This window comes from Drosophila novamexicana, unplaced genomic scaffold (assembly GCF_003285875.2).
Source record: "Drosophila novamexicana strain 15010-1031.04,08,12 unplaced genomic scaffold, DnovRS2.1 tig00000009-arrow-pilon, whole genome shotgun sequence".
NCBI lineage: Eukaryota > Metazoa > Arthropoda > Insecta > Diptera > Drosophilidae > Drosophila > Drosophila novamexicana.
This window is the reverse complement of record NW_020824766.1, coordinates 2250322-2274117: the sequence shown is the minus strand read 5'-3', so window position 1 is coordinate 2274117 and position 23796 is coordinate 2250322. Positions and strand designations below refer to the sequence as shown.

Below are 23796 nucleotides of genomic sequence, written 5' to 3'. Positions count from 1 at the left end.
TAGGCCTGCTCTGCTATTTATATAGTATATTTGTGTGTGCTTGTGTGTGTGTGGCATAACGGTTAACCACGAAGTTGCGCAAAAAGACCAAGTCGAACGAACAAGCATAAAACGAAGAAAAGTAACGGCAAAAGATGCACTGGAGGCAGCACTTAAAACGTGCCAATTGAGCGCGTGAGCCGCATAGACAAAATTTGTTGGCCCGAGTGCCAAATATGGTTGCGCAAAAGTCAAATATCTATGAAAAGAACATTAGCCATGATAGCAGCAGCTGCTTTTAGCTTAAATGTGCTTAAACTTCGATTATATTATCACCAACATCGCTATTATCGATTATGCATCGAAATCGATTGATCATATTATTAGCATCGATACCCCTGTGAATTTGCTTATGCTTGTGCTCTCGCGTCATGTTACAGTACAAGAGCAACAACACGGTATTATGTTAGTAACATTTCAATTACAGTGATAGGCTTGCCACACGTTTTCAAGTTCGCAAGATCTTAACAGGGTGGCAATAATGATCTCCTTTGTTATTGTCTGGCAGCACGAATCAGTGAACCAAGTTCACTCAACCGACATCTGGCAATACTGCGCGCTCAAAGAACAAAAGAGACGCAGTGAGAGGGAGAGAGTGACGAAAAGAGAGCAAGAGCGTTAAAAAATCTGCCAGCGGCGTCAGTGGATTTAGTTTTGTTGTAGTGGCCTCAGTGGTGCGCGTTGCTGTGCTCCCAAAGCAATAATAATTATAATAATTTAAAAGAAAAAAGGTGGAATTAATTAATATAAAACGCAAACAAATCATTTTCGGTATTGTGACATGTTAAAAATGACAAATGTGCCGATGCCGACCACGCTCAAGCTGGGCAGCAGCGGCAACAACAGCGCAGCAGCGACAACAAAAAAGACACAGCATAATGGAGTAGCAGCCGTCGCAGCTGCGTCGCTGCGCTGCGCAACAGACGACACGGACGAATCGGATGAGGACTCTGAGTCGGATTTGGATATTGAAGAGGAAGACATATTGCTGGACGATGCCGATGATGTTGTGCTGCAAATCGATAGCGAAGACGAGGCTGAGCTGGAGGCGCAGCGCATACGCTTGGACGATTTGAAGGCAGCGGCCGCAGCAAAGTCGCAGGTCAGTAACGGTAAAGTGACAACTGCAGAGCAGCAGCAGCAGCCGCAGTCGCAGTCGCAGCAGCAGCCGCTACCAGCGTCGCGCAAGCCGCGTGGGCGTCCACCGGGCAGCACAAATAAAAATAACAACAAAAACCAGAAAAACAAAAACAAACGCAAAAGCTCAAAAAGCCCCTGCGCCAGCGCCAGCGTCAGCGTTAGCGCAAGCGTCGCAGTTGATGTAGCCGTCTCCGTCCCCGCCTCCTCACCCGTTGTGGCTGCCAAAATACACGCGGATGAGAAGGCGCATCGTTTCATTTACAATTGCGTTAGCTGCTCTCTGTTGTACGGGGATGCGTCGGGGCTCTCTCAACACTGGCACAAAGAGCACCTGCAGCAGGTGGAGCGGGAGAGCAAACGCGTTAGAACCAAAGTGCCGGCTGATGAGCAAGTTAAGCTCGAGCCGCCACTGGAGCTGAGCGACGGGCTCCAACTGAGCGACTTAAAGTGTTGCGCGCAGCTGCTCTTGCTGGAGCGCGAGGATGACATATCCAAGCAGCAGCTTGTTTGTTCTGCCTGTAATGATGCATTTGAGCAGCAAAGGGAACTGCATTTGCATTTGAGCGAGAAACATGGCATCTTCAAGCTTTTGGTGCCCAAGGAGGAGCCCAGCGAGCCCATGGTCAGCATACCATCTGATTTGGCCCATGGCAAGTCCAATTCCGCTTCCACTCAGGCGCAGGCGCAGGTGCAGCTGCAGGTGCAGGTGCAGGCACTGGAGTTGCCAGAGACGCCGCCGCCGGAGAAGGAAACAACTGATAAAGATGATCTCGCAATGATAAGCGCTATGGTGGCGGAAATTGCTGCCGAGCGCAGTCCCAAGGTCAACAAGATGATTATAAAACTGCCCGTAGGTAAGCGAGCAGGACGCAAGCGCAAAAAGGAGGAAAAACCAAAGCAGGAAAACGAGCAACAAGAGAGTCAAGCCACAGTCAGCAATGGCAAACGCAAGCGAGGCCGCAAGGCACAAAAGCAGGCACAGCCCGTGGAGCAGCCGAAGAAGGAAGAAGAGGAGCAGGAGCAGCGGGAGAAGGAGCAAATAAATCAGGAGGGGAAACGAAAGAAGGAGCCGCAACAAAAAGAGGAAAAGGTTCAGGTGCAACGTGAAAAGGAGGAGAAGGAGCAGCAGCTGCAAAAGCGACCAAAGGAGCAGAAGGAACACAAGGGAGACAAGGAGCACGAGCAGCAGGAGACGAGAGAAAAAGGACTGCAGCCGATGGAAGACAAGGAGCACGTGCAGCAGGAGATCAAAGAGGAAGTGGAACCAAGACGCGCGCGCAAATCACGCAGCTATGTGGACTACGTGGTCGATATTAAGGATGAAGATGACGATTTGGAGGAGGAAGACAAGGACACCGACTCAGACGCTGAGAGCGTAACGCCACACAATACCTCCACGGATGATAGCCATGCCGCGGCCTCCATCAAGCGTGAATCATCTGAGGAATCGCAGCGTAACGGCACCATTCACACCTGTAACTTTTGCAGCAAAACCTTTCAGCGTTTCTCACGGCTGCAGGATCATCTGCGGCTGCATACCGGCGAGAAGCCACATGTTTGTGGCCAATGCGGACGTGCGTTCCGCTTGAAAATGCGGCTGGCCGAGCATCAGTTGCGACATCGCACCGAGAAGGCATTCAAGTGCGAGCTATGTGGTCTGCCGCTGGCCACCAAACAGGACATGGCGCTGCATATGCGCCATCACAAGAACGATCGACGTTACAAGTGCGAGCGCTGCGGCAAGGGATTCGTGCGCAGCTCCGATCTGGCCATACACGTGCGCGTTCACACCGGCGAGAAGCCCTACAGCTGTGACCTGTGCGGCAAGGCGTTCCGTGCCCGCCAAAATCTCATTGTGCATCGGCGCACGCATTTGGGCGACAAGCCCATCCAATGCGAGATGTGCGACAAGCGCTTCTCCCGCAAAATCGACATGCGCGTCCACATGCGCAGGCACACAGGTAAGTGAATGGCTATCATCTCTGGTGACTGACTGGATCAAACGTTATGCGTTCTCTTTTAGGCGAGAAACCGTTTAGTTGCACCTCTTGCCAGCGTGGCTACTCCTCGCGCGTCAATCTGCAGCGCCACCAGCAGCGCGAACACGGCGGACAAGCGGCCAACGAATCGCAGGAGCAGCAGGCATCTCCGGATAACAGCAAGTCGAAGCCCGTTACGCGTCGTCCGCGGCGCGAAAAGCTGCAGGAGAAGATTGCCGCACAGGAGAAGCTGCTCAATGAGCTGAAGCGCAGCCTGAGCACACTCAACGACATTGTGGAGGAGCCGCCGGCAAACCCCGTGGTTGAGGGCGGCAAACACAACATGGCTGAGCTGGCAGCTGATGCAGGCGCTGGCACGGCTGCCGGAAGCTGCGCTCAGGTTTCGGTCACAGTTTCGATGCAAGTGGAGCCGGCCAAAGGGGATGACGATGAGGAGATCACGCCGGAGAAGGAGAATGCGCTGTCCAGCGGCTCAACAACGGACGCCGTGTCCAGCAATGGCAAGACAAAGACTAATCGCAAGATTACAAGCTACTTTACTGTAGTTGGACAGCAGGCGGAAATCTAAAGACTTATCAGACTCCAATCCACAATTCTTACTCATTAGCTTAAGATGCAACTGTACTTGAAATTCTGTAGCATAGTGTAAACCTCGCAGACTTGGAGATGATTTCACTTTCTTTATAAGATTTTCAATTTTGCAGGGATTAAGTATTCTCTATGTATACAGACTTATTATCATTATGAAGTCAACCTATTGAAGAAGAATCATCTAACGATAACATTTTTTTCGCATTTAATTAACCTTAACGAACAGAAGACTACGTTTTAAAAGCATTAATTATATGAAGAAAAAAAAGAAAAAAAAAAGAACTAAAAAAAAATAAGAGACTGCAAAGAGTTTATATATACATCATATATGTTTTTATATGCACAGTCAAACTATATAAATTGTAAATAATTTTAAGATTCAATATGAATTGTTAATTTCTAAAAAAGCAAAAGCAAAGAACAAATCGAGTTGCATTTAACTGGAATTGTTGTGGATTTCTTCAGATGTTTTTTCTGTAAAAAATCCATGACATTTCGACTTGAATGATTATATATATATCTGAACCTCTTTCCACAAAGAAAAAAAAACAAGAACAACAAAATTAATTTACAGAGTTGTTGATATATGCAAATATTATGTAATTTGATAAATTATCATGAAGCGAGTGAATTGCCAGTCACGAATTATGCAATTTATGCTATGTGTAAACTCTATAATATTACACATGCTCATATTCCAAATTATGTCTAGTTATATAGTTATATATGTGCATATATGACAACTGCAGCATACCCAACTCACAGGAAGAAATGCTTTTTATACATATATATATATATATATACATATATGTATATATATATTTATTTAATAGTTTGATTTAAGCTACTCATTTTTAAGAGATACATTCTCATTTATTTTTTCTCGAATCTTAAGCTAAGCGAAAAGACAAACGCACGCAAAAAGTCGGCGAAGTATAATTTTGTAATTTAAGACAACGAGCATTTATACACATAAATATAAGCAGATATATGAGTCCAATGAAAATACATTTATTACGATTACTTTATGCAATTGTTGCTGCTGCCCACCAATGCAACACGCAAGCCGCAACCCTTACTGCAATTATCTCAATGTCAGTGTGCCAATTCGGGGTGTGTATCTAGTATCTTGTACCTTTAACGTGCTTGCGATGGCCTTCAGTTTTATGTTTATGGCCAAACAGCAGCTGCAGCCCCTTTGTCAACTTCGATTTGGGATCAGCCAGGGGGGGTGGGTGAACACATATTTATTGCGAGAGCAAATGTTAGAGAGCAAAACTCAAGATAGTTTGTCATTTCACAAATGGGGTAGTCTTCGGTGGTTTTGCGGGCATGCGATAAAAAGGGGTGGCAAATGGAGAGAGAGAGAGAGAGAGAGAGAGAGAGAAAGAGAGAGAATAAAGGATCTAGTTCGAAATGTACAAACGAACTGGAATCAGAGCTACCAGCATAAGATTTGATCTATTTAGATAAAAAGAACTTAATGTTATCATAATGTTAAAATTTAGCCTGGAGAGTAAATTTGAACTGCGACTGTTTTAATTCGGTTAGACGTATATTTCATTTCAACTGCTTTTGTTTTTGCTTTATTATCGTGTTAAGTTCCCTATTTTCAATCAGTGAAAAAATTTACATGAATATATAATTGAGCTTAAAAATGTATTGAATGTATTCGTCGCAATTGATCATTTATTAGTTTTTTTTTTTTTTATTGCTCAATTTGATGCGAACAATATTTATTTTCATTTGTGCTGAGAAAAGTTTTCTTTCATTTAATTTGCGCATATTCTTTTTTGTGTTGAGTATTATTGTTTGAAATTTTGTTCTTTATTATTCTACTCTTATCATCAGACAATGACTATTTATTTTGCCACATACACCTCTAGGAATATATATGTATATATATGACAGTCTGACGGAACAGCATATCGTTTGGGAAACAAAAGCGGGCGACAAACAAAAGCATGAAATCTACTTTTTGGTATCAAAAATCAGCGAAAAGCTAAAAAAACGTTGCTAAGCACAAATAGCTAGAAAAACAACAAAGAAAAAATAGAGCAACAGCAGAACAACAAAAAATTCGTTGCTGCATGCGCTTTCAATGCAATATTACGCATACGACGTGGTGCTGCTGCACTACATGTCTCAGTCTGTGTGAGTGTGTGTGTGTGTGTGCAGCACAATAGCCAAAAAGATAGTCAACGTGACAGCTAACATGCAGACAAGCGCACACACAAACTATTTTTGTTGTGCAAAAATATGCAAATTAAGTGTGGCGAGCTTTGTTGTAGTTGTTGTTGTTGTTGTTATCGTGGTTGTCGGTGGTGTAGAAAGCGTAAAAAGCGCGCAGCAAACACAAGAATAACAACAAATATGATTAAAAAAAAATCTACAAACGTATACACATTATTTGGCTGACGGCTGTAGAAAGCACGCAAGCCGAAAAAAACGAGTATACGCCCCGTTGTACAGTCAACAAAGACAACGCCAGCAGCGACGCCGCCTTGCATATATGTGTGACTGAGTATGAGTGTGAGTGTGAGTGTGCCTGTGTCTGTGTCTGTGTCTGTGCTGATCGCTGCCCAAAGCCACAGTCTCGGCCGCAAGCTCAGCCACAGTCGCAGCCCTTTTTGGCTGTGTCAGCATTTTCACACTTTTACGCTGTTGCCTTTTAATTGAATTTCGTTTCAGTCTGCGACTTTGTCTGCCTCGTCTTTGATTTTTTTTTGTTGTTTTTGCAGCTGTGGTTAATTTTAAAACTAGCCATAAAAGCCACACGCAGCGACGACGGCAACAGCAACAGCGACGCTTGGCTTTTGTCGCCAATACAATTTACCAGCCAGCCAGTTCTTCTGCTCTCTCTCGCTCTCTCACTCTCTATCGCTCTTTGTGTGCTGCAGCTCTTTGGTTCTCTCGCGTTGTTGTCTCCTGTCTTGGTCTGTCTACTTACTTGATTTGCCTGCCAAGTCGCGCTGCTCTTTGGCGCGCTCTGCTCGACGTTCTGCCTGCTGCATTCTTTGCGCGGTCGTTAACATGCGGCGCCGCCAAACTGTGGAACGTGTTTGCTCATTGCTGTTGTTGTTGTTGTTGTTGTTCTCTGGTAGCGTCTGTTATTAGTTCTGTGTGCGTGCGCGTGTGTGCGCTAATTGCGCGTCGCATTTTGTTTTGTTTTGTGCGCTCTCTGGTTGCGTTATTAATGTGAGCCGCTTGGGCAGCTGTGTGAGAGCGTCTTAGCTGTTGATCGTTTTACAACACTGTTCAGCGCGCGCTTTGTGCTTTTTCAAAGCATTTGAATTGGTAACGGTGCGTATGCTTTATGTAAAAAACGATCATCCGCAGAAGGTTAAAATAGCATTTAATCAACATAATCTTAATTATAAATCAAATATAGTTTTGTAGTATAAAAACTGTCCATTTTAGCAAATTATATATTAACTTTTTTAGCTGGCAATTAATTGATTTTATTTGCTGCGGTTCAAAAAAGCCTCTGTTATGTATACTCTCTTGCTTTCTTTTCTGAGCCTCTGTGCTGCACGTAATTTAAAACCGCTGCTGACAGCTCATCCACGTAGTAAAAGGGCATTACAATTATTTATCCATAAATCATGCAGCGATTAATAAATAAAAATCGCAGTTCATTTCCGGCGACAGCGAAAAGACAAACAAATAAACAGGCGAACAAACAAATAGAATGGTAAAAAAAAAATGCCAAAATACATAAATAAATCATAACTGAAAGACCATCATTCCAGCACGACTGTCTGTTGAACAAACATTCATAAATTATACAAAAATAAACTCCAAAGTCAGCGGCAAACCAAAAAAAAATAAATAAAAAATAAAAAAATAGGGAGACAACTGCAAAGGCCAGTAAATAATTTGAAAAAAAAAGAAAAAACGCAGAGCTTGCAACTAACCGCTGCATGTGCATAATTTATAAAGCTAATTAAACGCGCATTTAACTAATTAAAAATATAGCGCGCTTCAATTATTGAAATATGCTGCAGCAGCAGCAGCGGCGGTTGCAGCTGCCCCTTGGCCAATTATGATGATATGCTGCACTCCAGTAAATTTACAAATTTGCAATTAAAATGGAACAATTTTTCGCAATGCATTTCAAATATCAAATGTCGAACGTTGCGTATGCACAATGCTAATCAAAATGTATATTACGTATACGACAGCGTGACATGTGCTGGAACGCGGAACGAGGAGTGCGTTTAGGTGTGGCGTGATATGTGTGTGCGTGTGCGAGTGTGTCAAGCGAAGAGCTAATTTGGTCTATTGTCGATTTTTTGGCTTTTAGCAGGCAAATACTAATTGACATTTTGCTATGAAAGGTAGAACAGGCGCGGGCTGGGTGGGCGCTGTCGCGGCGGGGCGTTAGCTAACAGTAAATGCAATGGAAAAACAGTTTCAATTAAGCAATTAGCGCCATTGAAACAAATCCAACACGTTTTGCGGCTTATAAACTGAAGCATCATCATATCGACTCGGCCAAACCCAACGCCCGTTAAACCCTGTTGGCTGTTTTGCGGGTTATACTCTGTTTAGTTATTGGCCTGTTACCGGCATTAGCATTGGCTTCTGCATTGCCAAACTCGATTTTAGTTACTGCTACTAATTTGGCATTTACAAAGCTTTGTATTTTTTGTTGTTGTTGTTTCAGTTTGGGTTTGGGTTTTATTCATTTAGCATATTTTTGTGAAATTCGCGTTAGATTCAATAAAGCAAAAATAACAAACAATATTAGCATGCATATATGTAGAGATCTGTGTATACATATACAAATCTATACATATTTATCTGCTTATAAGTAAGCCGCTTAAAATGGATGCTTGCTGTGAAAAACATTTGATACACAACTGGAAAATGTATTGACGTCAAAGCTGCTTAAAGCTGGAGCCGGCCTGGAACGGGCTGAAAGTCACATTTAATTCCCTTATAACAATTATAATGATGATGTTCATGATGTTGATGATGTTGCCATTTCCATTTGCAAATTTACGATTTATAAATTATTTGCAAATTTAATCAATGCCTAATTTAATTAACAATTCGCTGCTTTATTTGCCAGCCACTCGCATTGAATTGAAGTGCGAGAGGAGCAACAGCGCAAAAGTTTAACGACTTTGTTCGAGGGTTTCCATTTTCCGAATGTGTCAAAAAGAGTGCTCGAAAAACACCTACAACAAGTGCACTCAGCAAGATATTCCATATAGCTGCGCATTTAAGCTATATACAAAATATTGATGCGAGCATTTATTTTAAACTGAGCAAACCAATGCATATCTGCAGCATATTATGCATATATATATGTATATAGATTAAATTTCATTGATTTCTCTTTCATTAATTGCTCAAGCAGCAAAAACAGTTTCGAAAAGCTGCAGGTTAATTACCATTTTATATTAAAAAAAACTTAATTTGCAAGTGTCCGAAAGGCTTACGTTAATTATATAAATAAATGCAACTACCAAAAAGAGAAGATTCCGCCAAATCAGTTGAAAAAACAAACAAGTGCCGCCCGCAACAATGACAGCTGCAACAACAACAGCAACAACAACAATGTCATTGACAACAACAACAACGAAAAGATGAAGGAGACGAAGAAGAGCAGGCACAGAGATAAACAACTCATTAAAAGGAAATTAAACAGCCGTGAACCGAAAAACGTCACTCATACGCACCGTAATACCGGAGACAATGCGTACAACGTTGCGTATGCGTGACGTCGAGCTGTTTGATAATTATGCACGCATGTACTTAAATTGAATATGTATATTACGGCTGTCACATTGTTTGTTAAAGCCAACTTAAATAGCTTTCCGCCAGTGCTCGCTGCCTTTTGTTTAACTTGTGTGCAAGTGTATTTGTTATTCGGCTTTGCTCAGCCAAGAGTATGCGTTCTTCTTTTATAATTATTTACAGTAAGATCGAGGCACACTTAATAAGCAATAATAAACGAAATCATTTTTAAATATTTGCATAACAATGCCGCATTCATATTCAACAAACTTGGAATTCTAGATGGTTTCAAGACTTCATTTCAAATTTATGTATATTCTGCGCGGCCTAGAAGTGTTTATAAATATCGCTAGAAACAAAAATAAGCCAAACCCGAGACAATGCTAAGTGGGGGCTGTGTTTTTTTAATGTTTGTCCGCATGCCAATTTTGACGTTAACGTTTTGTTTTTATACCCATTTAAAATGGGTGAAAAGGGGTATACTGTTTGTATGCACGTCAATGTAGGGAAAAGGAAGCATCTCCGATATTCTTTATAATTTTCTCAGCATCAATAGCCGAGTCGATCAAGTCATGTCTGTGCGACTGTTCGTCTGTTCTGTCTGTCCGTCTTTCCAGTCGTCCGGCTCAGAACCTTTAAGAGCTAGAGTCTTGAAAATCTTGTTTTTTGAGCAGATCTCTTAGGTTTTAAGAACTCTAGCCACATTTGACAAGTAGCTTCTAGAAAAGTATACACATATCTATTATCTTTCCTCTACTAGGGCAAGCTGCCAAGAAGCTTCAGGGTATACCCTAGTCGGGCAACCCTGACTAGAGCACTCTTACTTGTTTTGTGCCAAATGCTGGGCTAGCCATGTTTCAAGTAGTCAGATTCCAGCAGAACAGCCAATGTTTTTGATTGATTGTTTGCTGAAGAGGGGCCAAAGTGCATTCCCTAGAGATGAAACAACTAATTTCACACTTGGAAATGCATACGAAATATTCTCGAAACTTTTAGGCGAGTTTCAGATGGATGCAAAAAGGAATTTCACATATTTGATTGAGAACGAGTCACTTTCTTTGTTTATAGAACGCAATGCGAACTCTGTGGTATAAGACAGTATAAACAAATGCGCATGGGGTAATGTGCTGTGTAGTAATACCTTGGACTTGACTCTCTTATTGCCTATATCGTTATCTTGCCCCATTGAAATGGATATCGTTCGTTCACCACTTGATTGGCCTCTTTCGGGTACTTGAGCACTTGGTCTTGCCTGCATTTGATGCCGCCCATTGTTATTGGTTGCACCTCTGTCAGAGCAATTGGCTGGCTAATCAAAACGAAAGTGGCCCAGTGACTCGGTATTTGGCCATTGGCAGGCAATGAAGACGATTCTTTTGTTTTGGTGTGCTGCCTTAGTACAAGGCAATTTAAATTAATTAACACAAATTTGCAGTGTAATCGAGCCTCGAACTGGGCAAACAGCACTTGAGTCGTCTCCGTCTTTTGGTCTTCTAGCCCGAAATGGGCCACTTGACTGCAGCTTTAATTAACTGAAAATGTTATGTTTGTTTTTGGCTGGCAAACAAAAGACGACCCAAAGGGGCAAACAACGATACAGAGATAAGAGCCAAATGCATTTGTGTGCCATGTTCAGTGTGCGTGTGCGTATGCGTGTGTGTGCGTGCTTAATCATTGTAACTGGGAATTTATTAGCTAATTGCCTTATAATTTATAATTAGAACAAAGCCAGATACAAATTATGATAGCAGACCAATTGGCCGGCAACAGAAGTTCTGTTTCTGGTTTCAAGACCACAATTATTTGGCAATTGGCAAACAAGCGGCTAAGATGGAATATAAATAGTTAGTCAAACAGCAAGACAGTCATTTGTTTATTTATCATTCGGCGAATTATTTCTGAAATGCTTTTGTCTAAGCTCTTAAAATATATTCACAACTCACCAAGTCACAAGACTTCTCTGGCTTCACACGCTAAGCAAATAAATAGCGCTAAAATTTCAATTTATTTGAATTCGTTTTGCTGCCGTGTCTAATTGTGAGTCATTTCATCATAATAACATTCCCCACCATCATCATTATCATCATCGTCATCAGCTTTCTCATCGACAGTCACATTCGAGCTTCAGTTTTTGTTTTTGCTGCATTTGCTGCGTAACTTCTTTGTCCACAGACTTTGCTTTGGCACTTTGTTTATTTGTTTGAGCTTTTAATTGTCCAAATGCCTTGCAATTCTTGGCCACACACACACACTGACTGATTTTAAATGGGCTATTTTAAGAGCTATTGTTCATTTTAACTGAGATTTGGCAAAATGCGTATAAGACCTTATAAATGGTACCTTTAAGCCTTGACGCGTTTATGATTCAACAACTTTGAATCACCAACTTTCTGAGTGGAAATAATCATTTCGGCAATTGCATTTTTGCATCAACAAAAATCAACTGCAAACGTTATGATCAAGTGGCCCTGGAAGAATCGATAACGCCTATCGATAAATTCAAACTTAAGACAATTACGATAAATATCAACATGTAATCAATTGTTGCTAACATACTCTCTCTTTTATGATTTGCTGTCATTTTCGATAGCTTGTTAAATCGATATCGATAGCAATGTTAAAACTTCGATAGCTTGCATATTCCGATAAATTTCGCTGCCCACAAACTGATATTAACTAAATTTAGACTTAAAACGAAAATGAAATTTTTGCAAAAGTTCATCTTTGCGTATACGCAATGTTTTGGGAATAGCTTATCAAGTATACGCCATGTGGCGCGCGGCAAAGATTCAAAAACTCACATGAATTCTTCCACTGTTGAAACTTGTGATATAGAAAGCAAGCACATATGAAGAATATCACAAAGACAATAAGCAGCGTCAGAATGACACCTATCCAAATATCGCTGACCACATGCGCAAAGTCCTCCTCCTCGCCCGTGTAAATGCGCGAGCCGTGCGCTATATGTGTTGTCGGAGCATGTGCAGCGGGTATCACATCGCTGAAGAGCAGATCATCGGCAACGTCGGCCACATCGTTGGCAGAGGCGCCATTTAAATTGATTTCCACCTCCTGGCGATCGATAGTGAAGTTGCCCAGCGCCGAGTCCAGGCCCAGCGCCAATTGTTCGAGCTTGTTAATCAGTATGGAATAATTGCCGGGCAGATCGAAGCCGTCCATTTGTAGTTTCTCGGCGCTGTTCGTGGCATTGGCCAGCGTTGTTGTTGTGCTTGTGGTAGTCACATTCATGGCCGTGGCATTGAGACCGGGCTCCGCGGCGGCAATCAGTGCAATGGGATTCGGGGCATTCTCGAGGCTGTTGTCTTCAAGGCCTGCCAGCAAATTGCCCGTCAAATTGAGCGCCTTGAGTAACTCGACCATGTTTGCAGTTGATGTTTTTTTTTCTTCTAGTTGTTGTTAATATTTCTCTTCTATGTGGGGGCACACGCGTTCTGTGGTTCAGCTCTGAGGCTGTGGCTTCATTTCGCGACTGAAAACCGCCGACGAGTGTAAAGTTGCAAATTTGTTGTGGCGCTTTTTGTCGACAGCCTCGCTGCGTATTTCTTTATTGTTTTTATTATTTAGTTAACAGTTTCTTTTTTTTTTTTGGTTTTGCTGATTCGTATATTTATATGTATATATATTTATATACGAGATTTTTCACTTTTAAACTAATTGTATTAACGCGCTTGTGTTAATTCGCCATACGCATCTGCGACTGCTGCTGCTGTTGCTGCTGTTGCTTCTGTTGCTGCGATTGCGGTTGTATCTTGTAGATACTACATTATACACCGTCTCGCATTGTGCCCGGTCGCTCTCGTTGCTTATTTGTTGTACAAATATTGATAGTGGCTATTAAACTCCTTACTGAATTTATCTTAGCAATAAACGTATCTAAATAATGTATTGGACACGGGATATTCGTATCTCAAGCTTCGTCTTTCTATCTATCTGCCAGTTGCTTTGGCTGATAGCATATGGCTTTTATTTTATTTGCCAAGTCGATATTTTTTTTTCAGGCTGTAAAAATGTAGGCAACTGTTACTTAGCTTTGGTCGTGCTGGTGCTTTGCTCTGTTTCATTTACTGTTGCCCCCTTTGATGCCATAAAAAGTTCATCTGTTTGAGTTTCAAATTGTCAGCTACACGTCAAGAATCACTAAGGACAAGGTGCAGCAATTCGATTATAGACAGCATTTGTGGGACTACTCCAGACCTGAATGCCAAAGTTCAGTTTGTTGCAAGTTGCAAAATTTAATAACAATTTAATAAGTAAATTATTTCTACTGATAGCAAATGGTATTAGCTCAAATTCTAGAAATTAAAAGTAACTTCTGCAGCAGTTCAATAAAAAATTGACAAAACAAAACTAAAAAAAAATATTTACGAAAATATATATGAAAATATAAATAAATTGTTGTTACAATACAATTTATGAAGGTTTTTTTTTTTAGAAAAATATAAATAAATTGCTGTAAACTATTTCATTTAAAAAAAATGCTGATAATTGCGGCGATTGTAAACGCAGCCTCAAGACATGTCGCCAAGCGATCTTTTGTTATCAGTTGTCGGAGAAACATCTACAAGCAGATCCAATTAGATTCAATTGTAATTGCAGCTCATAAAAAATGAATGAGTTGCCGCTCGTTAAGCGACTTGCAATTTGAATTATCGTAGGCCTCGGCTCGAAATATAGTTGCAGTGTTTATAGTCAACCATATAATGCAATGCTGGCATAAAGGGCGTAATTAATGAATTAATCAAGTGGAAAATTTCGCTAAGCAAAAACAAGCTACAACTGAATCAGAACAGTTGCCGCTGCAGTTGGCAACCATTCAAATTGACAGGCCCTAGATAATGCCGTCTCGGCTATATTATCATAAATTCAGAACAGAGCGCGTGCCTCAGCTAGCTTGTTTTGATGCAAATCTGTATAGATATCAAATGATATACTACTTGACTTCCAGTTTTCACTGCGTTGCACGACATGAATGCCTTCTCACGAAATCTTTTGTGAGTGTCCAACTATAAATCTCTGCTTCTCAGCCCAAGCTTTCTTATCAATTCAACTTGATAACAGCTTAGATACTAAAATTGGCAGTTCATTAATTGAATTGCACTTTACAGTGTGTTTGTTTTTGTTTTTGTTAAAATATCAGAAACATTTGATAAGATGAGAATTTGAGCTTTTTTAGAAAGCGATTCAATTTCAATTGAAGCAGCTCTTGGTTTAATTGGCGCGCATATTCTCAGCATTATTACTATGAAAGCACAACAACAATGGACTATGGCATTAGTTATAAACAATAAAAGAAAACAAAACAAATCAATGGAAGACAGCGCAAAGACGCAGCACAACACGCGAATTGGAAATGCAGGAAACGATTTTTTTTTATTTTTTATTATATTTATGGAATTACTATAATACGATAGTTTATATAGTATTTTGTCTAGAGTCTTAATGACGACTGCGCTTACATTTTGTTTACTTTGACGGCAACACAAATCGAAAAAAAATAGAAAACAACAAATTCCGTAGTTTTTGGCGCCTATTCCATTGCTCGGCCGGCATCAATTGATTTGCATAAATGCTTTTTATTTCGGCGGCAAAACGAAATTCACGAACATTTCATATGACCTCCAACAACATATGCGTCTTTGAATGTGAAACAACTCGCGGCTGATTTGGTTTTTCTTTATTAATTATATATATTATGTATATAGATATTTTTTTATAAGTTGTGTGTTTTGAACCGAACGCGCGCGCTTGTTTACAACAATTAAAAACTGTTCCGTAGCGGCAAGCAATTACAGCCAAGTTAACTGCGAAATGTTTATGTTAACTTTAACGTTAACTTGTCGCGACAGTGACGCCGACTGCGCTGCCGGCGACGCAGCTGCTTCTGACGCTGCTGCTGCTGCTGTTGCTGCTGTACCTAAGTACCAGTAAATATATCTGTATCTGGGCAGCGACTGGCAGCACAAAACGCAAACAAGCACCGCCAAGCAAAGAGCCCGAACACAGCTGACTACTGACTACGGACTGAGCTGCCGGCACTGACTGTATCTGTATCTCTTTCTGTGTGTGTGTATCTGTATCTGTATCTGACGTGAAGACGCCGCAAAAAATTAAATAAACTGAAACGACGCAACGGAACGTCCAGACGCAGGCCCCACCAACTGGGAATCGGGCAGAACGTCAATGTTTTCACTATCGGAAATAAATTAGAAACAATAACAACAACTAATGCACAGTTCTATGTTTGACAAGCCGAAGCTTGAATACACTTTTCAGGTGTTTGGATGTATTACGGCCAAAAAAGAGCAGCCCTCAAGCATGTTGGGATTAAAAAATTACATTTCGATATAAATATCGGAAAATCCTTGCAACCAAAAGTTAAATTCTGGAAATTTGTTGATTGGGATAGTGTGCATATATGTATATCTATTGCCAGATTGCAAAATGACATTTAGGCCAGGCATAATACTCTTTGCAAAATGTCATAGGGTTAGAAGCATGTAAGCTCTACCAAATTCTTGTCCACAACTTGACTGGAAGCCAAGCGACAGCTATATATTTTGTTGTTTCGTAAAGCTTTAAGGCCTACAGGTTACATAATGTTGTGACTATGCTCTATTCTTATAGTCTATTCGCTTGGTAGAGATCAGAAGCTACTGATCCATTCCGAAAGAGATCACAAAGTAACTCGAACGACAAAAAGGTCAAAGAAAAGCTGCTTTGCTGTTTTGAGCAGACTTTCGTAAATGTCTCCCTTTACGACATGTTACATGTTTAGTCAGCAAAGCAAAATACCCTCTGCGAGGGCATCAAAAGAGTGCAAATTGTGCCGATAGCAGCGACTAAGCGAGGCAACGTTTCTTGTTGGCCATATTTGTAATTTTCTTTGACAGCAAACACTTCTTAACTATTTCTTTTAAATGCATTTTTAAATATTACTTTACCTTTAATTATTTAATTAGTTCACCTTTTATATACCCTGTATTCTCTTTGTCTAGTGACAACAATGTGTGGCCCATTCAGATCTTACTGGAATCTAGCGCTCGATTTGTGGGGAATGTGTGTCAGAATCCCTCAGGCGGAATCTTAAATTGTGCATATCATTTGCAATTAATTGCATTTATATGAAGTTGCAAATTTCACGGATAATTTTCTACAGCCGAACGCCATTGAACCGTAAAGAAATTCTTGTGCTAATACCCTGCATTGGCTGAAAGGGTAAGTAAAACAATTTTTCTATTCAAGCCTAATTGATTTTCTATGGCCATGACTTTTATTTGTCTACTTCCATATTTTCTCAAATTTATGAATTTGTTCAATTAATATTAGCTCAAATAATTTTCCGTCTCTCTACTTGCAAATATTTCTATCTCTTGCTTGGCTTTTTTTTTCATTTATCTTTTGGGTATCTCGCAGTTGCGCATACCCACCTTGGCCATGTTTATTAAAATTTGCATTTAATTATTTTGTTGAAATTTATATTCAAAATTCCATTTGATTATTTGCACAATTTGTGGCTGCAACGTTGATAATGCGAGCAATGCGGCATGTTGCATAGTTGCGTGAACGCGTTGCATGCAAATTGTGGCATTGCATAATAATGTCAACAAAGGCGTGCCCATAACGATTATCAAAATCACAATCACAATCACAATAACATAGCATTCATGCTTGATACTCACAATTACACTCAATGCACACTCGAAGCACTCATTTCGCGTATTCGCAATTGTTCGCGCAACTCTTTGTGCAGCTTTTTTCGTTGTTGTTGTTTGTTGCCAACTTTATGCCGAAGAGTTAAATGTTTGTTGTTTTCATTATGGCCAGCATAAATCGAAAATAGACTCCACTCAGTTAGTTGGCTATAAATTAAGTTCTTGTAATACCCTGTAAAAACAATGGATTGTACAGGGTATACTCAAGTCTTACCAGGTTAATGAATGTCTAGAGTCTAGGCTTCCAACTCGCAACTGCAGCCCAGCATGTGTTCTTCTTATCAGCACGTTTACAGGGTATATGTTTATCGTTCACTCTCGACTGTTTTGTGGCCCAAATCAATTAAACTTCAACACAGCTTAGTTACACATGATTTGAGTTATTAGCTTGTCGCTCGATTGATTATAGTACTTTAAACTGAACATCATTTGCACGTGGCATAAATACATATGTAATCGATTGCTTTCCCATCCTCTGGGCACATCTATGCGACTCCATCCACGCAGAGGCTTGTCCCCTTTATAGATATGGAAGGCATGAAAGGATTATGGGCAGCTCATTTGCCTATAACAGGCGTGTCAGAAGTCTATATAGCTGTATCTGTATCTATTGCTATAGGAACTAGGTTTTTTGTTTTGCGAACGTCCTATTCAAATTTAACATTTAAGAGCTAGCCTCATCTTTTGCTTGGAAATTGCATTCATATGAGCAAATTGTGTGGATGGGCATATGCCGCCCATTTGCTATATTTCTACAAGGGTATTGAACTGTTCTTCATCCTAAAATATCGATATCTGGTTCTTAAATTTTGTTTGTAATATAAATAATAATAAATGCCACTCTTTGCATGCAATGTGGAGTGCATGTAAATTAGTTTACATTACACTAAAAACACAATGAACGTGTTTTGAGAGCGTACTCAGAGCTAATTAATAAACGTACACTTGATGGGCTTTAGAACAAATGCGGAATATAAAACTTGTTGTAAATAGTAAGGGAATATATTTATGGTAAATTCAGGTATCTCGTTTTTATGCTAAGCATATTCATTGCGCAATCTATCTTAGTCGTTGGAATATAAAACTATCTTTCTATTTGTCATTTAACTTTTATATGAGCTATGAATTTTATTGCCAGGCATTAGTACTGTACAGTGGGCTCTTAACCCACATATTGTGCCTAGTCTTGGGTGCCCAGATAAGGCGACTGAAACTGATTCTGTGTGAAATTCGCATGATTTACGAGTGGGCTGCATTCTATGGCGATGGACGCTTATCTGAAGTGCCGTTTATTATCTTGACAACTAAAATGCCGCGCTGCCATTTGGCGTATATCAAATGGAGCACAGCATTATAAATATGTGCTAAGTAGCACTCGTAATATATGTATGTTATATTTATGGGCCGCATCACCCGGCATTGATTGCATTTTGTTTGCCAGTATTTGACTTTTGCGATTGTGTAAACATGTACACGAAAATGTAAAATGTGAGAATTAAACGAACCGCAAAATTGCTGTAAGTATCAGCATCGCTCGGCTATAACTGGTTTTAGTTAAAGCAATTAGCTGGCAAATAAATAAAGTGTTTTGATTCCGAGATTAGAGCTTGGCATAAAAGGTTCTAATTTAAATTATCTACAGTTGAATCTTCGCATAATTCCACGTATGTTCTAAATGGCTGTTGTTCAACACGAGGATAGTGTGTCCACGCTATGAGTTCACCAAAAGGAGATCAGGAGGGGTTCGTGTCCTAAATACGCATAATTCCGCGAATGTTCTAAATGACAGTTGTTCAACATGAGGATAGTGTGTTCACGCTATAAATTCACCAAAATGAGATCAGGGGGGGTTCGTGTCTTAAATACGCAGAATTCCACCTATGTTCTAAATGACAGTTATTCAACACTAGGATAGTGTGTCCATGCCATAAATTCACCATAAGGAGATCAGGAGCGGTTCGTGTCTTAAATACGCCTAATTCCACCTATGTTCTAAATGGCAGTTGTTCAACACTAGGATAGTGCGTCCACGATATAAGTTCACCAAAAGGAGATCAGAAGGGGTGTGTGACCTAAATACGCATAATTCCACGGATGTTCTAAATGACAGTTGTTCAACATTAGGATAGTTTGTCCACGCTATGATTTCACCAAATGGAGATCAGGAGAGGTTCGTGTCTTAAGTGCAACCATTTCACCTACACTGCATGTCGCGTGTAACATATTCACCATTGAGCGTTTTTCGGGTTTGTGTCTGCGCTGTATGTACTCAATTCCAGTTGGATTCGTCAATTAGACTCTTGAACTCTGAACAGACGCATTAATCAACTTGGAAACAATAACAAATACAAAAACAACAACAACAATAACAACAGAAGCAACCCCGGTAGAAACAGTTGTAGCGCAAGTCATGGCCATAACAAAAAAAGGGGGCCAAAATATGTATTTTGAATACATTCTGAAAAGTGGCTTTTGTTATTTTTTTGACGGTGCCAGTTTAAAATAATCAACAGGTGCAAACTGGTAACTGGTTGCGCATGCGTTAAATAATCTGGCTTAAAAAAAACATTTAAAACTGGCACAGAGCAACACTCAGCAAACTTAGTCATGGGATTCACACGCAGCTCACATGATGTCTCGCCCACCGAGTTACAGTGAAGTCTGTTCAAAGTGATTCGAGCGCCGGCAAGTCTGGCCAAAAGACATGGTAGAGCACTTAATGATACACACATAACACAATTGTGATAAAATGCCGCCAGTCTGGCATGTAAATCTATCAGTTAACTATGCGCTGTGCTGTGTAATTTGCCTATCTCTGGAATTTCCACAAAATCAACGTGGATTATATTATATTGTACTTTGTATTCGGCTGCGAGTCATGCTGATTAGCCCGGTTGTGTTATTAACCTTTTGGACAGTTCTTAAGTCAACGATTTTACAACGATTCATGCAGTTGAACACGCTTTAATACAACGTCATCATTGTTTGCACTGTAGCCAAGCCGGTAAACACAGACACCGGCCAGAGTCTATATATAAAGGTATACGTTGAGGTCTATAACTTATTGGCTTGCTTGGAAACATACAAGTCTCTGTCTCCACTTCTCTAGGCAGAATTTATTGACTATGCAGAAAAGTTTGCTGAAATGTTGTATACTATATACATCAATTGTATACTATATAAATTCTTTTACCATATAACTTGGGCAAGGGTATAACGTAGTCGCGCATAGCACACTTTTGTTATTACTTCCTTTGTGCATTTAATTATAGCATATGAATAAGTTCTTTGGACTTTTGTACGCCTGTTTGGCTCTATGAACGAATTATCTCCGAAGGTCTAGAACTTGAGTAAGCGGAAACTATATAAACATATTTTATCAAGCAGAATGCTTGTGTGATGAGCTAGGAGAAGAATATAGAAAATAAAGCAAGGGTGCTCTAGTCGGGAGTTTTCGACTAGGGTATACCCTAAACCATCTGCTACCAACACTCGCTTGCTGCGCTTTGAGCTTGCAGCTTGAAAATTAATCTTGATAACATTTTCAGCAGAAGATCTTCTTGTGCGATAGAATATTAGTATATTCTCAAAAGAGACAATACAATTAAAATAGTGACTTAATTTGGGGGGGTAGTTCTCAGTTATTTTATTCAAAACTACAGACAGCATGGCTAAATCGATTTGGCTATTGATTCTGATCAAGAATATGTATATTTTATGGGGTTGGAGATGCTTTCTTCTCCCTGTTTGCCAAATATATGTGATTTGCACGAAGTCATTAGACCCTTCTTACCCATTTTCAGTTTTCATGCACTAAAATATAAAAATCTAGAAAGTTTCTCTTATTTTTGAATATTTTTTACATAAATAAATCCAAGGGCTTCCCTGAATTCTTAGCCCCGCGTACGCTTCCTGAACCAAACCCCCTCAGCTCTGTTGTTTTGAGCTGAAATCATAATAAAGTAAGATATATGGCTCGCTGTCTCGACTAATGACAGTAATACGATTTGTATGTTCAAATCCTGCGGCGCATTTAAATTTATTCGATATTGAACGGAAATGATCAAACGCCTCATTACGCCCCAGTTCCCGTTCCCGTTCCAGTTCCAGTTTCAATTTGGTTTCCTTCTTTTCAATATATTAAAAAGAAAAATACAAAGTCGTTTTCTGGACTCTATTGTGGACATTGTTGACAAACAGCTCGTAAATTACTCGCTCATTTTTTAGGCATTTAATGAGTGAGAGGGAATGAGGAGGGTTTTTACCTTATGCGTCCGGACTGATTGGCCACGGTACGTCTCGGTCTGGCCCGGTCAATTCATGTTTCGGTTGAATGCACCGCAACGGAAGTCGCTGCCGAGTTGAATATGAGGTCAAAGAATGGAAGGCAAAGTTGGTGACAATCTGCTTTATGGGATCGATAATTGAATACCGTTTGCATAACTCGCCTGAGCCACTGAAGTTGTCTGCCCTCTCTGGCCCTCTCTGGCCCTCTCTGGCCGGCCCCTTTTCAATTTCCTCTGCTCACACAAACACAAAGTATAGCCAAAAGGCAAACAAATCAATATGAATAAGCCAGGCGAGAGATGAAAAAGAAGCGCCAAACGAATGCTGGCAATACGTACACAAATACGCATATACATATGTCAATGAATCCTCGCATACCTGTGCTCGGTCTGAGGTGCAAAAGCATTTACCACAGACAGAGAAAAAAAAATGGAAAATAAAGAATACAACAGAGTCGCAAAGGATGCGCTTACCGAGCCGTGCACTGAGTGCCTTTTGCGAGGGGTGCCTAACCGTTTCCGTTTAGCAAAGAAAACAATAACAATGAGAGATTTTTTAACTGATACCGAGGGGCCCGCCGTGCACCATCGACATAGACCGGAAAAGCGCATTTAACGCGATTTGATGGTTTACAAATTGGCTTAAACAGCTATCTCCGGCAGCGGCTGCGGCATCAGCATCAGCAGCGGCAACAACTGACGGCATTTCGTTGTATCCTTTTTCTTTTTTGGGTTAACATGTGTTGTTATAAAGGATATGCTGGAGATGCGGCGTGTTTGGCTTGATAAAGATTGTAGCAATAGGAATAGGGTTTGGGCTTAAAGGAGTTGCGTGTCGAGTAAGACAAAGGCAACAGCATTGAATGGAGCTCGATTCGATGAGCTATGCCAGCTGTTTGGGCTTATCGGCTCGGAAATCAGTTCACTAAATGCATCTCTCTCTTTCTAACAGTGTTGTTAAATATCTTTTGAACTTCAAGTCAAGTAAAATTGGCTACTTTCATTCATTTTACCCAGTTAACTTATTCAATAATTCTAACGAATAATAATAATTCCTGACATAGAACACTAAATACATCAATCTATTGAATTTGCGCAATAACTATAAAAAGCAGTGTTGTTAAATATATTTTGAAGTTCATGTCAAGGTCAAAGTAGCTTATTAAATTCATTTTATCCAGTTTACTTACTTCCTTACATACAAGTTTTTTATTTTTGGCAGGATATCATGTTTAACTTCAACACCAAATGCATCTCACTCTCTTCCTTTATCGTGTTTGCATAATTACTTTCAAAAACAGTGTTGTTAAGTCTAAGTTATCTTTTGAAGTTTTCTTAGCTTACTTTAGGATCTAGCTTCTAAACAGTGGCCTGACGAGCTATGCAGACAATTTGAAGTTAGGTGGCACAAGTTTTGCCGGCTATCTGGCAAGTACTGCGAGACACACCGTTCATGCCGGCAATCTTTCGCCAGTGTTGAACAATCAATCATAATTGTTTTTCAGTTTGTCAACAAACTTGCCGCGTGAAGCGCTTCACTTGTTGAAGTTGCCATACACAATTTTATCGCAATGCAGCCAGACGGTGGGGCCACGCCCACGCCCACGCCCACAGCTACGCGCGGCAGGCGCCCTAAGTCCTAACAAAAGCCGTTGACTTTGCCACCGTTAGAAGTGGCACGTTGCACGTTGCACGTTGCACGTTGCGCATTGCTCGTTTGCCGTTGCATAAACTTGCTGCAAAAAGCCCGCGCCAAGGGAGCCGCCAACAACAAACGCGAAGCGACAACTGATAAGCGCTGAAACGGAAGTGTCCCCCTCTCTCCCACACACACAGACAGACACACGCCTGTCTGTGTATTGACAATATGGCGCCGTCAAACGTGTGACAAATAAAAACGCAGCCAAGAGACAGTTGTGGATGTTCGGCTGAAGGGGCTGAAGGTAACGCAACAGTTTGTTAGGGACACATTGATGGACGGAGCTGGGCCGAGCTGAGTTGCTATCAATGCCGCCGCTGGAATTCCCCAGGCGAGCTTCTCTGTGGCACTGAAAACCGATTACGTTAGCTGGCGACTAAAGGCTGATGATATGCAAGGACTTGCCATCCAAATGCACCCCTCCGAGCGTGTGTGTGTGCTTGAGTGTGTTTGTATTCGTGTATATCTGTGCAAACACAGAAGGCGCCCGGACGCGTTAACATATGATTGTCGTGTGTCTCGTTTGTGTGCGTATGCATATGTGTGTGTGTGTGTGCGAG

General features: G+C 40.7%; 2 protein-coding genes across 3 annotated transcripts in view; one reads left to right on the top strand and one right to left on the bottom strand.

Moving 5' to 3' along the window:
• LOC115769969 overlaps positions 1–23796 on the bottom strand; it is a 36897-nt gene that overhangs the window by 5274 nt on the left and 7827 nt on the right. Inside the window, exon 1 of one of the 2 annotated variants that reach the window (XM_030715025.1) lies at positions 12320–13135. The exons of the other annotated variant lie outside the window; for it this stretch is intronic. Coding sequence (XP_030570885.1) covers positions 12320–12899 — 580 coding nt within the window. The 5' untranslated portion in view covers positions 12900–13135. Of the gene's footprint in view, positions 1–12319; positions 13136–23796 lie in introns of those variants that run through there. 2 annotated transcript variants of the gene reach the window in all.
• Positions 341–4042, top strand: LOC115769952 (zinc finger protein 37). The gene is made up of 2 exons (XM_030715001.1): positions 341–3140; positions 3203–4042. The coding sequence occupies exons 1-2, from the start codon at positions 821–823 to the stop codon at positions 3745–3747; spliced, it is 2865 nt and encodes a 954-aa protein (XP_030570861.1). The 5' UTR covers positions 341–820; the 3' UTR covers positions 3748–4042.